Here is a 23,063-nt window from a genome sequence, read left to right as displayed (position 1 = left end):
GTGGAAGTCATCACTGAAGAACAGAGTCTTACATACAGGACGGTGCTTTATGAAAGTTCTGATTGTAGTTGTGGGATATTTTACAATAGCTTTGTTTTCCTTTTGCACATAGCCTAAAGACACCCAGCAAGCACTTAGTAGAAAAGCATCTGCCGTGAACATGGAGAAATTCAAAAAGTTTGCAGCACGACGGAAATGGAAAGTAAGTCATTTAATAAATCTTCAAAATGTTGGTGACATCCACATGCAGTAGCGTTCCCTGCTTCAGGGAAACATCAGTGCTTTTAAGAGTGGAGAAGAAGGAAGAAGAAACGCATTCCTTCGTCATTTGGAATAAATTAGGTGCTTGAGTATGGTGTATGGAAGAAGACTTCTTTGTTAATGATCTGCATACAAATGCTTGCGTGTGGATTGTTTGTTTTATACATCTAGCTGTATGCTGTCATGATCTGTCTTGGTAATGGTTTCAGAGGAACGGCACTTCTAAGTGTAGGTACATGTTTTTGTGACAGTAATCCCAGTAAATCAAACATCCCTCAAGCAGGCCTCACAGATTTAATTATTCCAGTAGTTATGCCAACATTTAACAGAGTAGGAAGGAAAAACTCCTCTTTTGCAAAGGATTTTTGGTCTGAGACTGCCAACCTGTTTAGAAGGTTGGAGTGACTTAATCCTTCCGGAAGTGGGGTAAGGTATTAGCTGAAAGCGTTGATCTGTGCAAGGAACAGTTCATCAAGACAGTTATCCCTCCTCCTTCAGTGTGCACATTGGGGAATTCACACTGGTACTAAGCAAGGGCAGGACTGTTGTATGAGGAATATGTTTATCATGAGGAGAGATGAAACATGAGACAACAGAGGTTGCTGGTATTAGAAAAGGAGTTTTATTCATTGTCACAGAGGCCAAGAAGTAGGATGATTTTGCTAAATACCAAAGGCACAAAATACCCAGCTGTGCAGTACAATTTTTTTGCCACAGTTTAGTATCTGTGTTAGGTGAACATCTACGGTATTTATAAAATTTAAGTACTAGTCTGCTGCCCTAGAATGAAATGGTGGGTCTAGGAATATGTTAAACTGTTTTGTAATATGGCGTTTAAAGATTTTCTGTGTGTACATACTTTAAAATATGTACATGTAAATGTTTGCAATGTGAACAAGAGTATGTAATACAAATCTGTTTTGCTTTACATTTGAACAGCTGAGTGAAATAATAGCAATCCAAAAATATTATGTAGCTTTCCTAGTGCATATGAATAGCCTATTTGGATTATAAATGTCAAAAGAAATTGAAGGTTCAAATGCAATATAAAAAGGAAATGGGGAGTGTTGAAGTCAAACTCCAGATTGTTTCGCTAATACGACAGTATTCCTTTAAAATCTCTGCAATAGCATCTTATCACAAGTTTTCTGTTTCGATTTTTTTTTTACATATAGCTTTTTTCTTCTTATTTTTAAAAAGCAATCAGTGCGCTTAATATCCTTGTGCCAAAGATTATCAAGATCTTTCTTGTCCAGAAGTAATATGAGTGTCGCTAGGAGTGATGATACTCTGGTAAGTGTGTACTTATATGCTTAGAATGCTTTACTACATCTGAAACTTAACATTTTCTGAAATGATTCTAACAGAAATATTGGGCTGTTGAAAATGTGCATAATTAATCTGTCTCATGTAGGAAGAAATAGATCTTAAGGCTACAGAGGTCAGTTATCCATAGTCTGATCTTCTGCGTGACACAAACCTTGAAATTTAATTTATTAATTACCATGGTGAGGCTGATAGCTAGTGCCAGAAATTCATCTATTTTGGTTTTGAAGTTTGATTCAGGAGGATTTTATGTACTGTAGCAATTATAATGTGAAAAAGTTGCCTCTGAATTTTTCATGCACTGTATAGAGTAAAATGATATTGCATTTTTTTAACAGAATATTCAAAATCATTGAGACCCTCTTAGATCCAATGAATACTAGACAGCAGTATCACATGAAGCAGTTATTTAAGGAGGAAATTTTGAAGTTGGCCAGCATTCAGTTTATGGTATTATGTACACCTACTAGAATTAAGTAGTCAGGAGCAATCTGTATGCTTTGTAATTACAAATGCTTGTAAATCCAAAAAGATTCTTATTTAGGTTACTCTCCAGGTTTTAATACACATTTCACAAATTCCCTGTGATCAGCAAAGTATGTATGTTAGTATGTTCAGAGCTGAGTAACCTCATCTTTTCTGTGTATTAATAGACTCAAACTCCAAAAATTCTGCAAAGACCTTTTTATCCATTTTATCTTCCCTGTGTCCATCCTGTGCAACTCTGCACTCGTTTCCACTTTTCTTCCTCTTACCTTTCTGCTTCCACGCTCTTTGTAGTCTTGGTCTTGCCCTCCTTTCTCTGCCTCTACCACCTTAGCTATCTGTATGCCTTTTAACACTGGATCAGCATTTCATACATGTGTTGCAGCAGAAAGGATTGTAGCCTAACACTAGCGTTCTAAAAAATCTGAAACCTCAGGAGGGAGAAGGTAAGAGTGATGCAAATATTGGGCTCAGTGAATTTCAGTTCTTTGACATTTTAGTGCATGGAGGAAAATAAAGTTACATCTGCAGAGGTATCTAGGCTCATTCCTTATGTTCTAGATTTGTAACTCGTCCGTTTTAATAGATGAAAGCTAGATCCAAAGTACCTCTCCTGTGTCATATTCCTGGATGGCGCGAAACTTGATACTCCAGTTTGTATTTTTGCATCTCTTGGTTTTTTTAATGTTCACATATATGCATGGAATTAGTTTCATTTCATGCAAGCACTGCATCTATTGAAAGTCCTAGGAGGAAAAAGAAAATACAGCTAATGAAAGAAACCTGTTTGGAATCTCAGTGAGTCACAGGTTTGTGTGTGAAGAAGAGGGAAGGATATTGTACTAGAAAAAGGGGGCGGGAGGGGGGGGCTGGTGTGGGTTTTCAAATAATGTGTACATGTTAGCCATATGCTTCATGAAGGATTACAACTTGAAGCTGAAGCACTCGACTTTGAAAATTTTACTGTTTCAAATTTTTTTAGATGTCTTGGCAGCCATTGAGATAGGATTTTTTTCCTTGGAGCTAAGAATTTTTCTTCTTTCTCATTTAATTACAAGGATGAGGAAGATTCTTTTGTAATGAAAGCTATTATTCATGCCATCAATGATGACAATGTTCCTGGATTACAGCACCTTCTGGGATCTCTGACAAATTACGATGTCAATCAACCCAACAAGGTAGTGTGGGTCTGTGTTGAGGAGCGTGGGGGACTAGCTATCACCCTGTTGAATAGAGCAACGTGGTTGTAAAATAGAAATATAACACCTGAAACGAAAAGGAAAAGACAAGTGGATGCAAAATAATTCTGCCTTTCTTTAGAAGACATTTTAATGTGTTCTGCGTTCAGTCTTCTCCAACTAAAATGGAGCCCAAAAAGGCTTTTTTGCCTAGGCCTTTGAAAAAGTATTAATCAAACTTATTGTCAAGAGCTGTGGTATATCAGATATCAGCCTTTGCTTTTGTTTGCAGTTGTTTCTTGTGGCAGATGAAGATGGCAGAATATGTAGGAATAACCAGACTGCCAAAACTCACTTTGCATAGCACTGTTAGAAGCAAAAGTCCCATACTGCAGAAACTGGTTACGTGAACGTAGTGTTAGGTGGTGTCGTTCATTTTCAGAAATGAAATTACTTGCCTACTACAGTATTTCAGTGCACTGCTGCTGTACTAACGGGATTATTGGAACTGAGACCAAGAGACCAAAGTTCTGTCGCTGGTTCTGCTGTTTAACCTTGAATAAATCATCTCTGCTATAATTTTCACTTTTTTGAATGGTTATACTGACCTTCATTATCAAATACTTTGAGAAATATTCATGAAGAGCACAGATATGAGAGTATCTGTTATTTTACTGTGATGGGGTCTTGAACATTTCAAGAAATCACTGTATTTTTTGTTTTAATGGTGCAGTCCTATTTAACTTCCCCATATGTTGCCAGTGGCTTGTGTCTTTGAGGTGGTGTAACAAACACTTTAGGTAATCTGGCTTAGAATGTAGATATAAAGAAGTTGCAAATGGGAATATTCTTGCCAAATTGGGCTAATGAGAGCTTAACATTAATATTCCTAATTTGAAAAGCATGCCTTTAATGTGTGGTGTATCATATAGTAAATGTGAATTCATCCCAAAAATATGGAAGATTGCTGTGCAATAAATTTCTTTGGACAAAGTGACAAATTATTTTCTATATAGTATTCCCTGAAGACTTAATTTGAAACTGGAAATCCAGAGATGCCATTCAATGCCTGCCTTCTACTCCATTCTTTTCTTAATCCCTCAAAAATTAAATGTATCATTCTTGCTTGTATTTCATTGTTAGCACGGAACACCTCCGCTATTGATTGCTGCTGGCTGTGGAAACATTCAGATGCTTCAGTTGCTTTTAAAGCGTGGATCCCGTATTGATGTTCAAGATAAGGTCAGGGGTCTGCTTTGTCACCATTCTGTATAAGTTTTTCAATACAGTTAGCAGAGGACAAGCAGTTCAGACCAAGTTGTATTGGAAATGACAAAATCTGGGCTGTAGAGCCTGTTTTTCTGTCTGCCACCGCAAAAAGATAAAAGCAAATCTTTAATGATTTCATGTATTACTAGTGCATATCCTCTGATTTTGATCGCTTTATTAGCTGAAGTAGTTTGAATGATACTGATCCTAAAATGTAGTTCGTGCTTACACAGTTGCCTCAATTAGTTCAAATTAGTGATTGCCCTAAAACGCAATGGTGAACTTTATTTAATATGGAATGATAAACACACATTCTAGCGATAAGGAATATTGCAACTAAAACTCGTATGTGATAGAGGGTATGCTTTGCAACAAGCTTTTTTTCAAAAAGTGTTGTAACGATCTGGAGTTCATTTAAAGCAAACTTGAAGCGTTGTCTGCTTCTCTATCTAATAGATGGTAAAGTAAGCAGCAGAAAAGTTTTTTTTCTCTTGACTGTTCTTTCCAAAAAACTCCCTTACAAGGGGGAAGAGGATTATCCTTGCAAACAGTTAGCGATCCTGTTAATCATCCTTGCATAGAGGAGTTTTTCTTGTCATTGTTGGTATGTGGGGTTGTTGAACCAATTTCAAGATTTTTTTTTTTTTTTTAAGTAAATATGTTCATATAAGCTTGAATAGCTGTTCAATATATGTGTGCACATCTAAGTGCATGTATACCTCAGTTGAAAATCTAGAATTAGGATTCTAAATTGATCAATAATGTCTGTAATAAAATATTTTTGACAGGCTGGATCTAATGCAATCTATTGGGCTTCTCGGCATGGTCATGTAGAAATGTTGAAATTTCTCAATGATAATAAATGTCCTTTGGATGTTAAGGATAAGGTAAGAAAAAAATTATTTTCATTTTTCATGCAGAGAGTCTTTTTTTTTTAATAACTTTATCTTATCAAAGAGAGAGGTCTTTCAATTGGAATGATTTTCAGCTGGGCCATAATTCCAAGAATGTGACTGGCTTTTTTAGTGTGGTTTTATAAGCTGACATATAGGGCTGTGATAACACAGCTTTAAAGTAGCTGGATGTACTGCTTATTTTCCTGACAGATGTTAACCGAGTGTGCATATTAAATGTGGTGAGTACATGGTGGGTAGGTGGGGAAGTACAAACCTAAATTATTTTTCGCTTGAAGACTAGATTTCTCATTGGAACTCAGGGTAAAATCGTGATTCTGTTTTTCATTCCTCTTGATTGAAAATCACTTTTGTCTGACAAGTAAATTTGACTGTTATTAAGTTGAGTATAATGAAGCCTAACAATTTATAGCTGATGAGCACTTACCTTGTCTCCAGCAGTGTTACTTGAGCAACATTTGCCCTAGAAACTAGTTGCTGTTAAAATCTCATACCGTAGCGATGTTTTTATACTAGCCAAAGCTCCAGTACAGAGGCACTTACACTTGTGAAACAGTTTGCTTTGTTGAGAGAACTAGTGCAAGGCAGAGCACTTAGCAAAACTAGTGTTCGACTCCTGACAGGGCTACTGGGAAAGAGGTTACTCTCTTGATAAAAATACCATTTCTTTTTCATATAATTTCCACAAAAGGTTGTAAATAATTACATGTAATGACCAAAGTACACCAGGATATACCAAGGTGTTAGGATACAACAAGTGTATATTTATATATATAGGGTGGAGGGGGGCACATGGAAATAGTATGAATAGAAATAGGATGTCTGTTTCAACACCAGTTGCACACACAGCTGCCGCCTCATATTGCTCAGAAATCCCATTGTGGCTGTGACCTGGAACAAACTAAATAGGAAAATAAGTTCTGAAAAAGGAAGGCCTTTGAACAAATAACCTGTCAGGTGGTGGTGTATCTGTCACATACAACTACAGTTTGTAAGCGGGAGATCTCTGCTGACCGCAGCTGTGCCACTGGATTATGGGGAGGGAGGAGTACCCCATGCAGCAGACGGGCGTTCAAGCTGTACACAGCAGCGCATATCTAGGAGTGACATATGAAATTACACCAGAATGTTCTTCTGTAATTGCAGTCTGGGGAGACCGCTCTCCACGTCGCAGCTCGGTACGGGCATGTGGACGTGGTTCAGTTTCTCTGCGGCATTGGATCCAATCCAAACTTTCAAGACAAAGTGAGTCATGGATATTGTCTGTTTTTCTTCAACAAATAAGGCTTTGTATGAGTGGTCAAAACTCTTTTAGTCTTGCCTTGCAGCCTCTGGCATGTTTGCACTTTGAAAAAAAAAACAGAATTATAGAGGTTTCGATACCTCGTAATAGATGAAGACTATGCAAAAAAGAGGTTGCATGAACCAACTACTGTTACAAAACACATCTTCTCTCGAAAATGAAAGCTTAAAGATGGAGAAACTCAACATCATGAAGGTATGGGTGGTAGTGTGTGCTCTGTGAGTTCAGCTAAAGCTTTCTATTAGTTTTTGCTTTGACTTCAGCTTGGTTTTAGCCGTCGTGGGACTTCTCTGAAGTGTCAAGCATTCATTTTTGAAAATGAGAGGAGGGCTCAGGAGGGCTTTTTTAGAGCTCTGAACTCTTGTGAGAAAACAGGAAAGAAAAGGCTTAATAGAAAAAACATCCATTTGACCCAAACTTAACTGTGTATGGGAGTTCCACAAGCCTCCCCAAGTGCTGCATCCTCTAGGATTACCTTTATATTGTTTAAGCAGCAGCAGGCCAAGGGGCCACAGGACGTGCTGTTCGACTATTTCTTTTTCCTCAGATTTTTACAGAAGCCATGAATACAGTCCAAGTCCTCTAATATTATCAGCATCGATTGTCTCCTCATTGATATTTGCCAGATACAGAAAGGATATCCCATTTCTTAGAATTTGATAGAATTACTTTGTCTTGGTTTTTGATGGGTGTTAATTCTCCCTGCTTTTCAGTGGGCTACTTTCAGTAGTGTATTTTTGTAAAACATTTGAGCTTCTTAGTGGTGTTCCACATAACTGGTATGAAGTACAAGGAGATTGAAGGTGAATATTTTGAAGCTTCCTGGGTTCAAGGAAAAGGCAAGTTAGAACTTCAGTCACAACTGAACTCAAAATGCCTACAGTTTGAAAAGGTTGTTGTGATGTGTGTTTAAAGGACTCAGGTTTCTAAGTACCCAAGTCACCGCCTACACTCCTAAATCATTAGGATGTGTTTTTTGAACATGGTAAGCAGAGTGATCTGCCTCAAACTACAAGTCTAGTGGGATTTGCATCTCCTTGGTGAGCGATCTGTTTTAAACACTAGATTAGTCCCTCAGCACACAGGATGTAGAAGTTACTTATGAACGAAGATCAGTTTTCAAGTGAGAGAACCAAGATAGTTAGCTTCAGGAGCATGGAAACATCTAAACTAAGATTGCTGACATGCAAGGTGTTGTCCATAGATAGTTTTATGGTGAGAAATATGGACGCTCAGAATCCAGGTAATGATGAAAATCTAGTGCATTACCGTAATCACTTGGTATGTCAGCAGGAGTTATTCTTCCTTTGAGAATGTCAGCATTAGAAATTACAACATCTTTTTATAGGGCTTACTTAGTAGACTGTCTTTTTTCTTTCGTGTCACCTTCCTGTCTTTCTAAGTTAAGCTGGGGAATTGTTCCTCCTGGCATTTGGTTCAGCTCTGTTGGTTTTTTTATTTTCCATGTTGATAGGAAGAAGAAACACCACTGCATTGTGCTGCTTGGCATGGCTACTACTCTGTTGCCAAAGCACTCTGTGAAGCAGGTTGCGATGTGAACATTAAAAACAAAGAAGGGGAGACTCCACTCCTGACAGCATCTGCTAGGGGTTACCATGATATTGTGGAATGCTTGGCAGAACACGGGGCTGACCTTGATGCAATAGACAAGGTTAGTTTGGGTTGCTTTTGGTCAGGAATTACATCCAGAGATCACAGGCGTCACAGAGTTGTATCTCTGAATTGGTCAGGAATTACGTCCAGAGATCACAGGCGTCACAGAGCTGTATCTCTGAATTGCTTCATTTGAATGCTGCAAGCCAGCATTGTTTCCGTGACATGGGTTTTTTTTCACACGGAGACTATTGATGACTGCAGTAGTCTTTAAAGCTCCTACTGATTATTTTTCCACTACTGGGTTTTGCTGATTCATTATTACCTTACCAATTACCACCTTATGAGTAACACTTTGTGAAAAATTACTGGGTTCTGTAATTGGCAACAAACTATTAACTTAAGAGAAAGAAGGTGGATTACTGTTTGATTCCTGTGGTTTGGATAAATCACACCTATTTCCAATAAGCTAAATTCTGACTATTTAAAAATACAAATCTATTTTGTCTTTCATGGTGTAATCCCAACAAATAAATTTTGTATTTCATTGCTTGTACTTCTGGTATGCTTGTCCTTTTAGCCACCTTTATTGCTGATAGTTACTAAATAGTTATTAAAGCAAGTTCAGAAAAACGCTTTTGCTTCTAGAAGAATTAAATAGTTTTTTCCGGTCACATTGTCTCTTTAAGTTGTTCACAGAGAGAGAAAGCTCTGCCTCTAAAGTTACTGATCACTAAGCAGATTGCATGACTTTTGCATCACTAACTTCTGTCAGTGAACACTAGAGTGGTTTACAATATTCAGCTGGTTGTTAAGTTTGTCACTCTCCCACCTCCTAGGGAAGTTGTCAGTAGAGAATGTGTATTTGCATTTTATCCATTCCACTTCAAAGCCCGGTGGCTTAACAGAAATTTGCTTTCATCCCTTAGCTGATTTGTTCTGACAGATACTGTACATCTCCCTGCCTCCACCCTCAAAATAAAAAGAAAAACCATTGTGATTCTTGAGGCAAGGAGATGCATCCAGTTACATGAAATGATTGTGACTCTGCAAAATGCTTTGATTTTTAGCATTATTAAATCTCTCTCACAAGCTGTCTTGTGGTTTCAGGATGGTCATATAGCCTTACACCTTGCTGTGAGAAGATGTCAAATAGAAGTCGTTAAAACTCTCATCAGTCAAGGATGTTTTGTAGATTTCCAAGACAGACATGGCAACACACCTTTGCATGTGGCCTGCAAAGATGGAAATGTTCCTATTGTGATGGCACTCTGTGAAGCAAGTTGTAATTTGGATGTGACTAATAAGGTAAATGGAATATTGGTACTGAACTACTTTGTTTAATAGCTCACCTGTTGCATTAGATGACCTTTTCCAGGTCTCTGATATGAAAAATATTTTTCCTTTTTTTTTTTTTTAATCTCCTGAAGTGGCCAAATGCAGAGCATTAAATGACTCGCCTTCCAAATTTACCTAAGTTTGTTTCAGTTGAACAGGTGATTGAAGGTCCATGAAGAAAGAGCCCAAGTGAATTATCACAGTATATTTTGCCACTCAACTTTAATGTTGAAATATATGCCTACCTTCTTCCTTAGCTGTATAGTTTTGCTTTGCGCAGATTACATCTAGGTGCTGAAGAACAGACTAAATGCGTTGCTGCTGGCCTTGATTTGATGTGATTTAATAACAGTAATTTATATACAGAATTAAACGCTGGTACATTTTTATGAAAAATCTGCTTTGAATTCTCCAATTAAAAGATCTGCACTGTCATCTAACAAGGGATTTAACTCAACTGCAGATTCTATTCCCGGTTATAAAAATAAGTGTCATATTGGCTGGTTTATGTTTTTCTGCATTGAGTTGATTTGTTAAAATAAATCCTAATCAAACATTTATCTTAGAATAGAATAGCTTTAATTTATCTATTAAACAAATTGTCACTAGTAGGGTATAGGAAATCTCAGAATTAAAATGTTAAACGTAAAATTACTTTCAAAAGTTGAAGTCAGCAGTCTGAGTGAGGTGCTTTTTGAGAACTTTTCTAATTGATCATTGTTTCACAAACGTAACAATTGCAGAAACACATGGTAAATGTTATAACGCTAAAAATGTTGATTCCAGTGCATATCACTGGATTAGTGCCAGCTAAAAATTTGAACTGTCCATAATTGTAAGCACTTTCCAAAGAGAACGTTTAATAGTCTGTCTCTAAACTTTGCCTTGTTTGCTTCTTCTGTTGTGCTAGTGCTGCAGTGTATGGGATAGCTGAATGTGATGCTTTACAGGTTTAATATTCTGGCTTTCCTCCTAGAGATCTTTAAGAGAAGAGCAAGCTGTTTCATTAGTTTGAATAGGTTAAGGTCAGCCATTGGACTCTGCTGACAGGCTATGGGGCTTCGGGCTTGATTTTTAGCTCTGAATGTCTTTCTCTGCCCTATTTAATTTTTGTATGCTACAAAGTTTAAAAGTTATTTATAGGAGTCTTTATGTTGGTATCTGCAGTTTGTTTGATTCAGGTGTTGCAGTTTCTTTGTTTTTCTGGAAGAGTACATATTCTGGCAATAACATTTTGCTAGTTAGTGCTTCCATTTATTACCAAAGCACTGACCTTCTCTGTAGCCAGCTAAAGAAAGTTGTGGGGCTTTTGGCTTGAGGGTTGTCTAGTGCAATCACTTTTGGTTTTAATAATTAAAATCATCAGCTGCCAAGTGAAAAAACTTAAAATAATGAGCTCCCCAGTCCTGCCTCTGAGCTTAAACCTGATTGACTACGCAATTAAATCCAGATCTACAGCTGAGAACACATTTTGGGGAAGGTGAGTTAATGCAGCACAAGGCTGGTTTAGCACCTCTTTTCATAATGGAGAATGCTAAGCTGGCATCAGTGGCCTGGCTGCAAGCATGCTGTGGAAAAAATAATCAGTCTTCAAGTGTTCAGTGGGGCTGGGATCATGGTTGCAGAAGCTGTGGTTAAAGTTTGTGTCCTGTTATTCTTCTAGGAGTCATGTGATTTTTAGAATGCTCTTTGTCTGAAAGGGTGAGTTTGGGTCTTAACAAACAGAGAATCTTTATTTCTACTGGTCATTTTCAGCAGCGAGCCCTGTAATGGGAGTGCATTAGCGTAACGACCATTTATCCTTGGTTCTCACATCTGGCATTGTCCCACATGTACGTAATACCGACTGAAGGCACCGTTTGTTTCTTCCACACACTATGTGCAGTAGAACGTCATACGCATTTAGAATCATAGAACCACGGAATCATTTAGGTTGGAAAAGACCTTTAAGATCGTCAAGTCCAACTGTTAACCTAACACTGCCAAGTCCACCACTAAACCATGTCTCTTAAATGCTACATCTACACGTCTTTTAAATACCTCCAAGGATGGTGACTCAATCCCTTCCCTGGGCAGCCTGTTCCAATGCTTGATAACCCTTTCAGTGAAGAAATTTTTCCTAATATCCAATCTGAACCTCCCCTGGCACAACTTGAGGCTGTTTCCTCTTGTCCTATCACTTGTTACTTGGGAGAAGAGACCATCACCCACCTCGCTACAACCTCCTTTCAGGTAGTTGTAGGGAGCGATAAGATCTCCCCTCAGGTCCTCTTCTTCAGACTGAACAACTCCAGTTCCCTCAGCCGCTCCTCATAAGACTTGTGCTTCAGACCCTTCACCAGCTTCGTTGCCCTTCTCTGGACACGCTCCAGCACCTCAATGTCCTTCTTGTAGTGAGGGGCCCAAAACTGAACACAGTATTCAAGGTGCGGCCTCACCAGGGCTGAGTACAGGGGCACGATCACCTCCCTCCTCCTGCTGGCCACACTGTTCCTGATACAGGCCAGGATGCTATTTGAGTTGAGGTGTAGGGTTTTGAGGAGCTGGGCATCTTTTCAGTTTCCAGTTGTCAGAAAGTTAGCTGTGCTTTCAAATACTCTTTCGTGAAGTAATTTTGTGAGTTTGTTTCTGAGTGTAGGGTTGAAACAGGGAGAACAGTATTGAAAGCATGAAAATTTGTGAAATAATAGTAAAAGTGGTTACAAGCAGAGAATATATGGTAGTGATATTTATAACAGTAGCTCTGAATATGAAAGACCAGAAGCGGATGTCATGAGGTCCTGTTGTCAATGGAGAGATTCAGAGGGAAAAGCAAAAACTGGGGAAGCAATACTTAACAGCACTTTCCCTCTGTCACTGAAAGCACAAATTCCTTCAGGCTGACTTCTTGTGTTCATCCCTGTTATTCCTTTGGGTGGAAGGGGGGAGACTGCAGGTATGTAATCCTCAATAATACTTGGATTGAAATGGAATCCAGAGCTTTAAAGGTTAAGGACTTAGTGTTGTAACTTAACCAGTGTTAACTGGTTCATATTTAATTAAGCAAAATGCAATTAAATTTACTGGGAATTAGAAAGACATTCTCAAATATAGCCAAAAAACTCTAAAGGATTCCTCCACAGTTGTGGGGCCTTTAGCTATAAAATTGTTTCCCATTTTTTAAGTAGTCAATCTAGCCTTTTTTTTTAATTGAGCTTTAAGGAGTTGTGCTTAAGCTGTAATCAAAAGTACTTTTTCTTACAGTTTTTGCAAGACCTTTGCTGTGTATCAGTATGTATAATTGTACAATATATTTGATTATTAATCATAAAATTTGGAGTGAAGTTCTTTGACTAACATAACGACACTTTTTTCCCCATGTTAGTATGGAAGAACACCTTTACATCTGGCAGCAAACAATGGCATTCTTGATGTTGTCCGGTTCCTGTGTCTTACTGGTGCCAACGTAGAAGCTTTAACCTCTGTAAGTATTGAGAGATACTGTTATGCTTTTTGCTTCTTTTATGTATGATACTAGGAAACAAATTCATCTCTGGGGGTGGGGAAAGGACAATGGTCTAATATAATTACATTTTGAAATTTAAAAAAAAAAAAGTTAGGCTGTTTTATGTCCACAGCTTGAAAAGCATTCTCTGTTGTCTGCTTGTTCCCTTCTTACAACTGAATTTGAAACTGATTAAGGTACAGTATAGCTACCACTTCATCTACACCTAAGAATTTCTTCACCTAAGAATTACTTGTAGCATTGTGTTTTCTGTAAGCATAGTGGGCCACTGTCATTAAGAGTACGTCATTTCACAGCACATACAGTTATCATACAAATGTATTGTATATATCTTAAATATTTTTCTTGCTTTCGGCAGATTAGAAAGTTTTATTTTCATGGTGGGAGATGTGTGGGTGCATGGATGAGTGAACTAGCATGCAACTATCCTTGTAAAACAAATCATTTATGTCAGATCAGTCAGAACCACTGCTTCCAATTAGCAGCGCTGAAGGTATTTTTCATTCTCACTGAGGGCAGAAACGTTCTCCTAGCTGACATATCCACACCAGGAATGAAGTGTCCTTCATCAAGAACACCTCATACGCACGTGATACATTATAGGCATCGTACACGCCATCACCTATGTTTTGAACAAACTAACCATGTTTTATTTTCAGACGCATTAAATCAGTTTACATTGCTACTCGTCCTAACCAATGCGTTCTGCTCAGAAATAATTATTGCTGTGTGTATTGAAATCACGTTGTGATTAGATTTTAGTTGAGTCCATGTTTTTCAAAGTTGTTCTCCTTACGAAGTATCCCTGAGATGGCTGAAATGGAGGGGAAAAAGGAGAAAACTTCTGTTTCATTTGCTTTACCCATTTGGTAGAAAATAGAAGTGTTTTTGTTGTTTTCCTGAACATTTAGAACTGTGGGTTTTTGTGTCTAAGCGTGTATGTCATGTGGCAGGAGGAAGCCTTCAAAAAGCAGTCATTAAAACCAATGAACTTGTAATTGTGGCTTAAACAAGTTTAGCATCTAAAAATGACTTTTTGATAACTACGAGATTGTAGATTGCCATGTCTGCTATTAATCATTAATAACGAAATGTGCATGCAGTGGACTTTATGGGGTGTTTTACAGATTTTCCTTTGTCACCTGCTTTTGTCCCTTTTCTTTTTTTTTTTTTTTTTTAAAAAATATGTCCCATTGTGTATCTGTATTTTCAGTACTACATACTGTAGAGGTGTAAGATACAACAAAAAGGTGATGGGAGGATTCTTGAGCTGTATCACTTCATTTATGTCATGACAGCTGTGTTGGTATAATTGCCTGTGTGGACCCTGTCCTTCCAAGATAAAAGCACTTTTTATCTCTCTAGTTCAATCAGTTTGAAGGAGATAACAAAGTAAATAGTACTGATACTAAATCTGGCAGGAGAGGCAGGCTGAATATACATAACTATCTGTTATTCCAGCAGTGTTGTGGCAGAGAGAAGGGAAAAGCAGGGCAGGGAGGGAGGAAGTGCATGTGGTGATATTAATAGTATTTCAGTTTTGCGTTAGTTTGCTAGGTGGATGTTAAACTGTTCTGAAAAGTCTTACTAACAGCTCTTGCCGAGCCAGTGCAGTGGAATTAGTTACATTTTTCTTCTCTCAGAATGCCGTTTCTGAGGAGTTAACTTTTTCAGCACTGTTAAGTAACTGGGCTGCAGTATGATTTCCCTGCCTCCTCCCCAGGCTAAAGCCCATTTTAGGACTAGTTTGATTTTGAATTTGATTGCGTGAATGTTGTAAATGAACTTGGAAAACCGTATGCTCCTGGAGTATACAATCATTTCCAATGTTTGAATATCCCCCCAAAAAAATTCTATTGTGCTCACATGCTAGCTGGCACCATGTTCTTGGCTTCTCCTCACAGAAGTTTCTAAAATTGTACCAAGTTTAAAATTGTCAGATTGCTTAAAAACTTTGAATGATGATGCTTGCAAATGGCCAGTTAAACTCAGGACCAGCTCTTGCAGGCGTAGCTGTCTGATTTGCCAGTCAGCAATTGCAATGAAATATTACCACCAGGTGTGAAATATGCTTTTGTGGATCCTGTAACCAAGCCCTTTTCAGATGCCAGCTTTGCTTACACATTGCTATTCTGGTGTATAGATACCCCGTACTTTTCAAGAAAGCTTGAATAGGAAAATGACTTACCGAAACTCATTTGCTATTTTGCTTGTATATGTATTTTCCAATTCTTGTTGTGCTCTATAGTTCATCCTGCAGTAGACATCCAGAGAATTAAACAGCCTCATTTTGTTCACAGTTTTGGACAAAAAAGGAAACTTTGTTCTGTTAATTTCTTTTTCATGGAAGCAAATGTTTTTTCCACCTGTTATCTCAGTCAATAAATTGAGCTTCCAGATCTGAATCTAAATTTTCAACAAACAGGTAAACTGAACTGCTAGCATCTGTCAGTGTAAACATCTCAAAATGCTTTTTTGGAGTAAATTTGACCTAGAGTTCTTTCTGTTGTACTTGGTGCTTCTTGCCAATGCTCTGGGGTATCCTTCACCTACTCAGGTGAGTAAAAAAAAAAACTTTCAGTTTTGGGCCCCTCACTACAAGGACATTGACGTGCTGGAGCATGTCCAGAGAAGGGCAATGAAGCTGGTGAAGGGTCTGAAGCACAAGTCTTATGAGGAGCAGCTGAGGGAACTGGGACTGTTTAGTCTGGAGAAGAGGAGGCTGAGGGGAGACCTCATCACACTCTACAACTACCTGAAAGGAGGTTGTAGCGAGGTGGGGGTTGGTCTCTTCTCCCAAGTAACTAGCTATAGGATGAGAGGAAATGGCCTCAAGTTGCACCAAGGGAGTTTTAGACTGGACATTAGGAAAAACTTCTTTACTGAAAGAGTGGTCAGGCCTTGGAACAGGCTGCCCAGGGAAGTGGTGGAATCACCATCCCTGGAAGTATTTAAAAGACGTGTAGATGAGGCACTTAGGGACATGGTTTAGTGGGCATGGTGGTGTTGGGTTAACAGTTGGACTTGATGATCTTAGAGGTCTTTCCCAACCTTAATGATTCTATGATTCTACTCCACAGGCCTTTCTGCCTGTCGTGTTTACTGTGTGGTCTGGTGACCATGGATTTCAAAAATGATGCTTGTCAGGCAATGCCCTTGCTAAGGCATTGCTCCATAAGGGAAGATGAGCTAGGAGCCAAGAGTAAACAACAAGGCAAGTAGGGATGGTGTCGTCACCAACAAGGGCCCAGTCCCAAAATCCCCAAGCAAGGCAAGCAGAGCAGGTCCAGTGATGGCAACCAGCTTCAGCCAAGAGTCTGGGTTGCCGGACAAGTCTGTAACAATGAGGCAGGTCTGAGGTTAAGTCAAGGTCAGGAACTGGGCTTGGTGACCGTGGTCAGCCAAGGGTCTAGTGATCGCCAGGCAAGTCCATAGTGAAGGGATAGGTTCAAGGTCAAACCTAGAAGACAGGAGCTGGGTCAGTGGGATACCTGGCCACACACAGGCATGTAGCTGTAGTGTTGCTTAGGTGAGGACCAAGAGCAAAAGCCTCAGCCTAGGAGCAACGCCTGAGCAAAAGGTAGTGCGAAGGCCACTGATAGGGCTTCTTTTCAGCTCTTCTTCTTTCACGACAGTCTGAGCCAAGATTAGACGGCTGTATCAGACAGCTGGTCTTGATCTAACAAACCTGTTAAGAAATGGGGAAGGAGCTCTGGGTCATGACAGTGCCATCCCACTGTTAACAGGTGGGCTTGCTCTGGCAACACATCTGCTTAAACTTCTAGCAATTTGAACCGTTCCTGTTGCCATTTTTCCAGTTTTGGGAGCAGTCACCATGCTCACCAGTCAGGCTCTGGCTGAGCACTGCCATCCACACTCCTTGCCAAATACTCACCAGATGGTTATTTCGTTTGTGTTTGTGCCCGAAAAGCTGTGACTGAGCTAAACAAATGATATATCAGAGTACAGCTGTTTAGCCAAAGTCAGGCTTGAAGCCAGAACAAATGCCCGTGGAGCAATGAGACACAGCAAGCAAGGGTGTCAAGTTACCCAAGCCATGCCACAGCAGTTGTGGCATACTCATCAAGAGATGTGGGATCTGCTCTGATTCAAAGGGACAATGCCAATGCAGGGATCTGTCGCTGCATATGTGCTGGGTGCTGGAGTTTGCCAGGCCATCTCCAACCTTACGTTGCAACAGGAACACACTGCGCTTTGGAAGAGTGCAGGGCCAGGCTGTAGCAGTCCTGCTTTGGACTTAAGAGGAGGCCAAAGACTGGGGAAATCCGGATAAAATTCACAGTCTAGGTTGGTGAAAGCCGCATCTTGTTACCACAGGGATTCTCAGGAAGGGGATCAAGGTTTCCCCTTTATTTGAAGGTTTTGGATTCCCCTGGATGTGCCCAAGACTGGAAACTCAGGAAGCACCAGAAATATTGAAGCAGTTCTCCTGATGGCAGGCTAGCTGCCCAGCCACTAAACTCATTCTTCCTCTCATACAGCAGGCACTCGGGACTAGCTGGGATTTGGGAGAATAGGGTCAGCACAGACAGAGATTCTTCCCCTTTGATACCTCTTCTCTAAGGAAAATTAATTTAAAAAAACACATTCAGATGTTTCATCACTAAAGTTGCAATTACATGTCAACTATGGAAGGAATTTAAGGGTAAGGTATTGGTTCAAATCTAGTCAGTTCACGCCATCAACTACAGTTTTGTCTGTTTCTTGCTGATGTTCTGTTCCTGTTCTGTCTGAATTATCTGAAGTTCTGGAGTGCATAATAACTTTTATGGAAGCCTGAAAATGGCTTCTCTAGGTGGACACTCAGTTGTCAAAGATGTTTATTTCATATGTAGGGATAGTAATTACAGTAACCTTAGAAACTACTTAAGACAATGACCTGCACATGAAAAACTAGTAAAATCAAAGATAGAAACCCAAGAAAGAGAACTTAGTTTTCCAGTATTACTTCTTAATAATTGAAAGCTCTTATCTGAGAGAGTGTAAGAAGCAAATCCTCATATATTAGTTACTTCTTACCAAAATTTGAAACAGCACAATAGCATTAATGTAGTTGTAAGAGTGAAAGTAGTGAGCAATTTTTCTTTCAGCCTATTTAATATTAAACTGCTGACCTGTGAAACATGGGTAATTAAATGGCAAGACCAGAATGCTGAAGGCAGCTTTGCTTCTCCTTTTAAATTTGCTGATGCATTTTAAACCACATCCCTTAGGATGTTCTTGCTTTCTGGAAACCTCCAGTGACTGATATGCCACTGTCATTCTTTATCCATTAGTAAACAAAATTCGCCTGCTATTCATGTGATATGAATATGCTGATGTGTCCCGTCCCTCTCTGTAAACTGTTTAAACTTTTAGATATGTTCAGTATGTAATATCTAGAAATTGTTGTCATCCTCTAATTGGTGAGAAGAGAAGAGGAATTCAGACGGGGAGTATTGGCATTGCTTTCAGGCTCTGAATTCAAAGTATCTTGTTACAGTGGCATCCAGATGCCAATTTATAAAAGAAGTGCCATTGTTCTGCATTGTACCATTTTTTTTTTTTGGACATTTTGAAAAAACGGGCATTCTGGTGGGGGGTAATGGTTACTGGTTGGTTTTGTTGGGTTTTTTTTTTTCTTCTCACTATTTCATTTGCATCTGACAGCAATTCTGTTACTGCCTTGAGCAGCTGAGCTATGTTGCACGTGGTTTTTTTTATTGTGGGCAAAAGGAAGAAACCGCTGCTAATAATTTGTGTTTTTACAGGATGGGAAAACAGCAGAAGATCTCGCCAGAGCAGAGCAGCATGAACATGTAGCCAGTCTGCTTGCAAGACTTAAAAAGGTTGGGAATGCATGAATTTTAATTGAGGTTTTCATGTTTTTAAGATACCAAGAAAACTTTGACTATGGGAAATCATACAGTAAGATATTCGTCAAAGCCATTCTAAAAAGCTGTTGCAAAAATCCTTACTGGAATGGTGTCTTGTTCTCCCCACCCTGCTTTCCTTCATTTTTAATTTGAAATGATGCCCTCAGTTAAAGCTAGTATGTACATATTAAGAAAAATGGCTAAGCTAGTCTGCACTACTGATCTATTTTATCCTGTCTCTGACAATGCCTAGCAAAGCGTTTAAGGTGTTTAGAAGAAACTGGAAAATAAACTATTAAGAATTAGCACATCCCACAAAAGGACTTATTTCCCCACCATCACCATTTTAGTTAGATTAGGGTTATGAAATACGAAGAGTTTGTGCCCCTTCTGGAAACTCTAATACCATGTGGAATCTCAGTGTCTTTTTTTAATTCTGCAAATTCAGTATCTCCAAATCCCCTGGTAACTAGAACGCAAAGCTGATCTGTGCTTGTTGTGAGGCAGTTAAGTCTGACACATCTGATATGCATTGATTATTCTGGATAGGCAGCATCACTCATGCTTGTCAAGGTTCAGGGACCACTTGCCTGGAGATTCCAGGCAACAGCCAGACCAATTAAAACAGTCCGGATGGGTCTGTGGAAAACTGAAATAAATGACCGTTTCAGAGTAGGAATAGAATATGGTATGTACCAGGCATTGCCAGGGTGGAAGTAGAATCAAGTCCTTTAGTCCTGCCAGTAAATCTATACTTGCTAGGATTATAAAATATATCAGTGAAGATGTCAGAAAGTGCCAAAGTTCAGGCTTCCTTCGTAATGATAGCTTTTGTAAACATTTGTTGTAACAGGATCCATTTTGCATAGTTGTATCCCCACACTGAACCCTTGACTGTTTCTGCATGCAGGTGGATAAATTTGTGTTTTAGTCATGATGTAAATATGGAACTGATACGACTTGACTTAGAACAAAAGGGAGAAGATCAGATAAATCTCTTCTGAAGGAGATGTTAGTAGCTGCAACTCTCTTCTTGATAGCAGAGTATACTTAATTATTGAAGGCCTGCATATATATATGGGGACAGTATATGATAATTATATACTTCATCAGAGTATACTTTGCAACAGAGAATCTGATCAACTGAAATTAATAAATTACATCAAACCACTGAAAATATTCTAGTGCTACACTCAGATGCTCAATATCATCTAGTAGAGAGCGTACCTGACACGTACTTTGTTTTCAGTGCCTGTGGAGGGTTTTGTCCCTAATAGCACACACGTGAAGAACCTACTGTCATAGTGGCTCTTGCAGAGGATTCAGTATTAGCTATGAGGGGGTGCAGTATTTTCATTGTGACTTACCTAATAAATGCCTGTTAGCGAGGAAGGAACTAAATTATATGCACTACTATTTCTGTCAGATTTCTCAGCTTAATTGCTGCATTCTTATAATTTTGGGGGGCTGTAGGTGCTCATTTAATGACTCATCCTACATGTTGAACTCAGTACAAATGCAGAACAACAGAGCCGCTCTCTCGGCTCCAAAGGGGGAATGAAGGAAGGGAGGATGAAGCTAGTTACTTTGCCCTTCCACCTTTCTGCTGTCTCCCTGTTTCCTTAAAACAGGTCTTTCTGTGGCGAGACACACTTCATAGCTTGCTGACCTGCACTGCATCCCCTTGTTGAGTTGATTTTTTCAAGCTCAGCTTGTGTGGAAAATAGAGGATCCATGTCTCGTTGCCTCTTGCTGGTGTCGTGGTTTAACCCCAGGCAGCAGCTAAACACCACACAGCCGCTCGCTCACTTCCCCCAACCCAGTGGGATGGGGGAGAGAATCGGGGGAAAAAAAGTAAAATTCATGGATTAAGATAAAGACGGTTTAATAGAACAGAAAAGGAAGGGAAAAATAATAACAATAGTAGTAATATTGATAGAATATACAAAATAAGTGATGCACAATACAGTTGCTCACCACCTGCCAACTGATGCCCAGCCAGTTACCAAGCAGCGGTCAATACTCACTGGCCTACTTCCCCCAACTTATATACTGAGTGTGATGTCATATGGTATGGAATACACCTTTGGCCGGTTGGGTTAGCTGTTCTGCCTGTGTCCTCTCCCAGCTTCTTGGGCACCTGGCAGAGCGTGGGAAGCTGAAAAGTCCTTGACCAGTGTAAACACTACTTAGCAACAACTAAAACATCAGTGTGTTATCAACATTATTCTCACACTAAATCCAAAACACAGCACTATACCAGCTACTAGGAAGAATATTAACTCTATCCCAGCCAAAACCAGGACAGCTGGGCAAAGAGAAAAGACAGATTTGATCTGTTCATTCTCAACTCTGTCTTCGGCAGGAACAGAGGGAGTATCCTTCAGATACTACAAGACAAGATACAGATGGGTAATGGGAGAACTCAAAGTGGAAGGCTCTTCTCTGGGAGATGTGATTGGGTTTGAGGAAGGCCTGTGTAGAAGGATGAGGTTGCAGCTGTGGAAGAGACAGTGAATGCACACAGAGGGCAAACTGTGAGAGGAGAACTAGGCAGGGAGGCAGATCTATTGAGGCCTGGGAGTAAAGAGGGAATCCAGTCTGGAGGATGTACACTTGCAGTAGAGGGGTAGAAAAATGGAAGGTGAATAGTATGCGAGAGGTCTTTTAAGGTAAAGAAGAATAAGCCTGTGCGGAAAGGAGAGATGAGAGTGGTCTTGGAAAAGCAATATTTACCTTGCAAAGAACCGAAGTGGAAATAAACAGGGCACTGGCGGGGGGAGAGAGTGGGAAGAGGAGAATTCTCTCAAATACGAGAAGTACAGAGAAAGTTGATGTAAAGAAGAGGAGAAATGCACACCGAGTTTTTGGATTGCTCAGGTGGTAGCTGTCACTGCAAAATTCTTCAATGCTGCATGTATATTATATAAGATTATGGATATTGGTTATGCTACTGAGACTGACAGGTAAGGAGAATGGGTACTGAAGGGGGCTAGTTTTATCTCCTTTGCCCTCTCCATCAGATGTCAAAATGATCCCATTCACTGATGTTGAGCCTGAAGTCATGTGTGATTTTCATGAAGACTAAAGGTGGCTGTTGACAGCAAGCAGTCAGCTGTGCCTTGTCTACCTATCCCTGCCCTTCTGCCAGTAACTGGTCACTTGCATGATGAAGCAGATGGAAGAACTGATACAGATGAACACCAGCCTGGCAAGAAAGTGTTATCTAAACCCTGTGTTTTGAGTTTGTTGGGAGGCAGAAGTTCCCTGCCACACGTTCTGATTTCTTCATGTTGAATTTTAGGATACGCACCGGGGGCTTTTTATCCAGCAGCTGCGGCACACACAGAATCCGCAGCCCCGGATCAAACTGAAGCTGTTTGGGCACTCTGGTGCTGGGAAAACAACCCTCGTGGAGTCTCTCAAGTGTGGCCTGATACGAAGCTTTTTCCGAAGACGTAGGCCTAGGCTCTCCTCCACAAACTCAACCAGATTCCCCCCATCTCCTTTGTCTTCCAAACCTTCAGGTATGGCTTTGAAAATGTAATGTTTGAATGAGAAAACATTTTCCTCTTAGTCTGTGGTAGCTCCTAAGGAGGAACTGTTGGCTGCACTGCAAAAGACAGGACAGGCTAAGTGTGTAAGAAACCGAAGCAAAGCGGAGAGAGGGTACTGACTTCTCTGTGCGCAGGCTCGTACCTAAAGTAAGAGCAAAGAGGAGCAGTGGGCGTGGAGGGTATAGGAGTAGATAAGGTTTTGTTTACTCACATGCTGCATAAGTGAACTTGGAGAGTGGAGGACAGGACTTATGAACACTGACATTTATTTTTCACAAAAAGTCCTAGGCTACGAATGCCAGTGTCTTGACCAGATTCCGCCATCGTGGTTTTGGGGATTATGTTTTGTCAGCCTTTTTGTTTGAGTAGCTTCAATAAACTGTGTGCAAAATTGAAACAGTTGCTACATCTTTGTGTGATCTTTAAGTAACAATAC

The 23,063-nt window shown here is 39.7% G+C and overlaps 1 protein-coding gene across 1 annotated transcript in view; it reads left to right on the top strand.

Annotated features, from left to right (window-relative positions):
* The window catches only part of DAPK1 (death-associated protein kinase 1), a 67,620-nt gene that overhangs the window by 32,905 nt on the left and 11,652 nt on the right, over window positions 1-23,063 (top strand). The window contains exons 9-19 of the mRNA XM_009573908.1: window positions 113-202; window positions 1,462-1,554; window positions 3,132-3,251; window positions 4,395-4,493; window positions 5,309-5,407; window positions 6,581-6,679; window positions 8,212-8,409; window positions 9,462-9,659; window positions 13,054-13,152; window positions 18,966-19,043; window positions 22,375-22,597. Of these exons, the coding sequence (XP_009572203.1) occupies window positions 113-202; window positions 1,462-1,554; window positions 3,132-3,251; window positions 4,395-4,493; window positions 5,309-5,407; window positions 6,581-6,679; window positions 8,212-8,409; window positions 9,462-9,659; window positions 13,054-13,152; window positions 18,966-19,043; window positions 22,375-22,597 (1,396 nt within the window). The remainder of the gene's footprint in view (window positions 1-112; window positions 203-1,461; window positions 1,555-3,131; window positions 3,252-4,394; window positions 4,494-5,308; window positions 5,408-6,580; window positions 6,680-8,211; window positions 8,410-9,461; window positions 9,660-13,053; window positions 13,153-18,965; window positions 19,044-22,374; window positions 22,598-23,063) is intronic.

The sequence above is a fragment of the Fulmarus glacialis genome, unplaced genomic scaffold (assembly GCF_000690835.1).
Source record: "Fulmarus glacialis isolate BGI_N327 unplaced genomic scaffold, ASM69083v1 scaffold21523, whole genome shotgun sequence".
In the NCBI taxonomy this organism is placed as follows: Eukaryota; Metazoa; Chordata; class Aves; order Procellariiformes; family Procellariidae; genus Fulmarus; species Fulmarus glacialis.
This window is presented reverse-complemented; position numbering and strand designations above follow the sequence as displayed.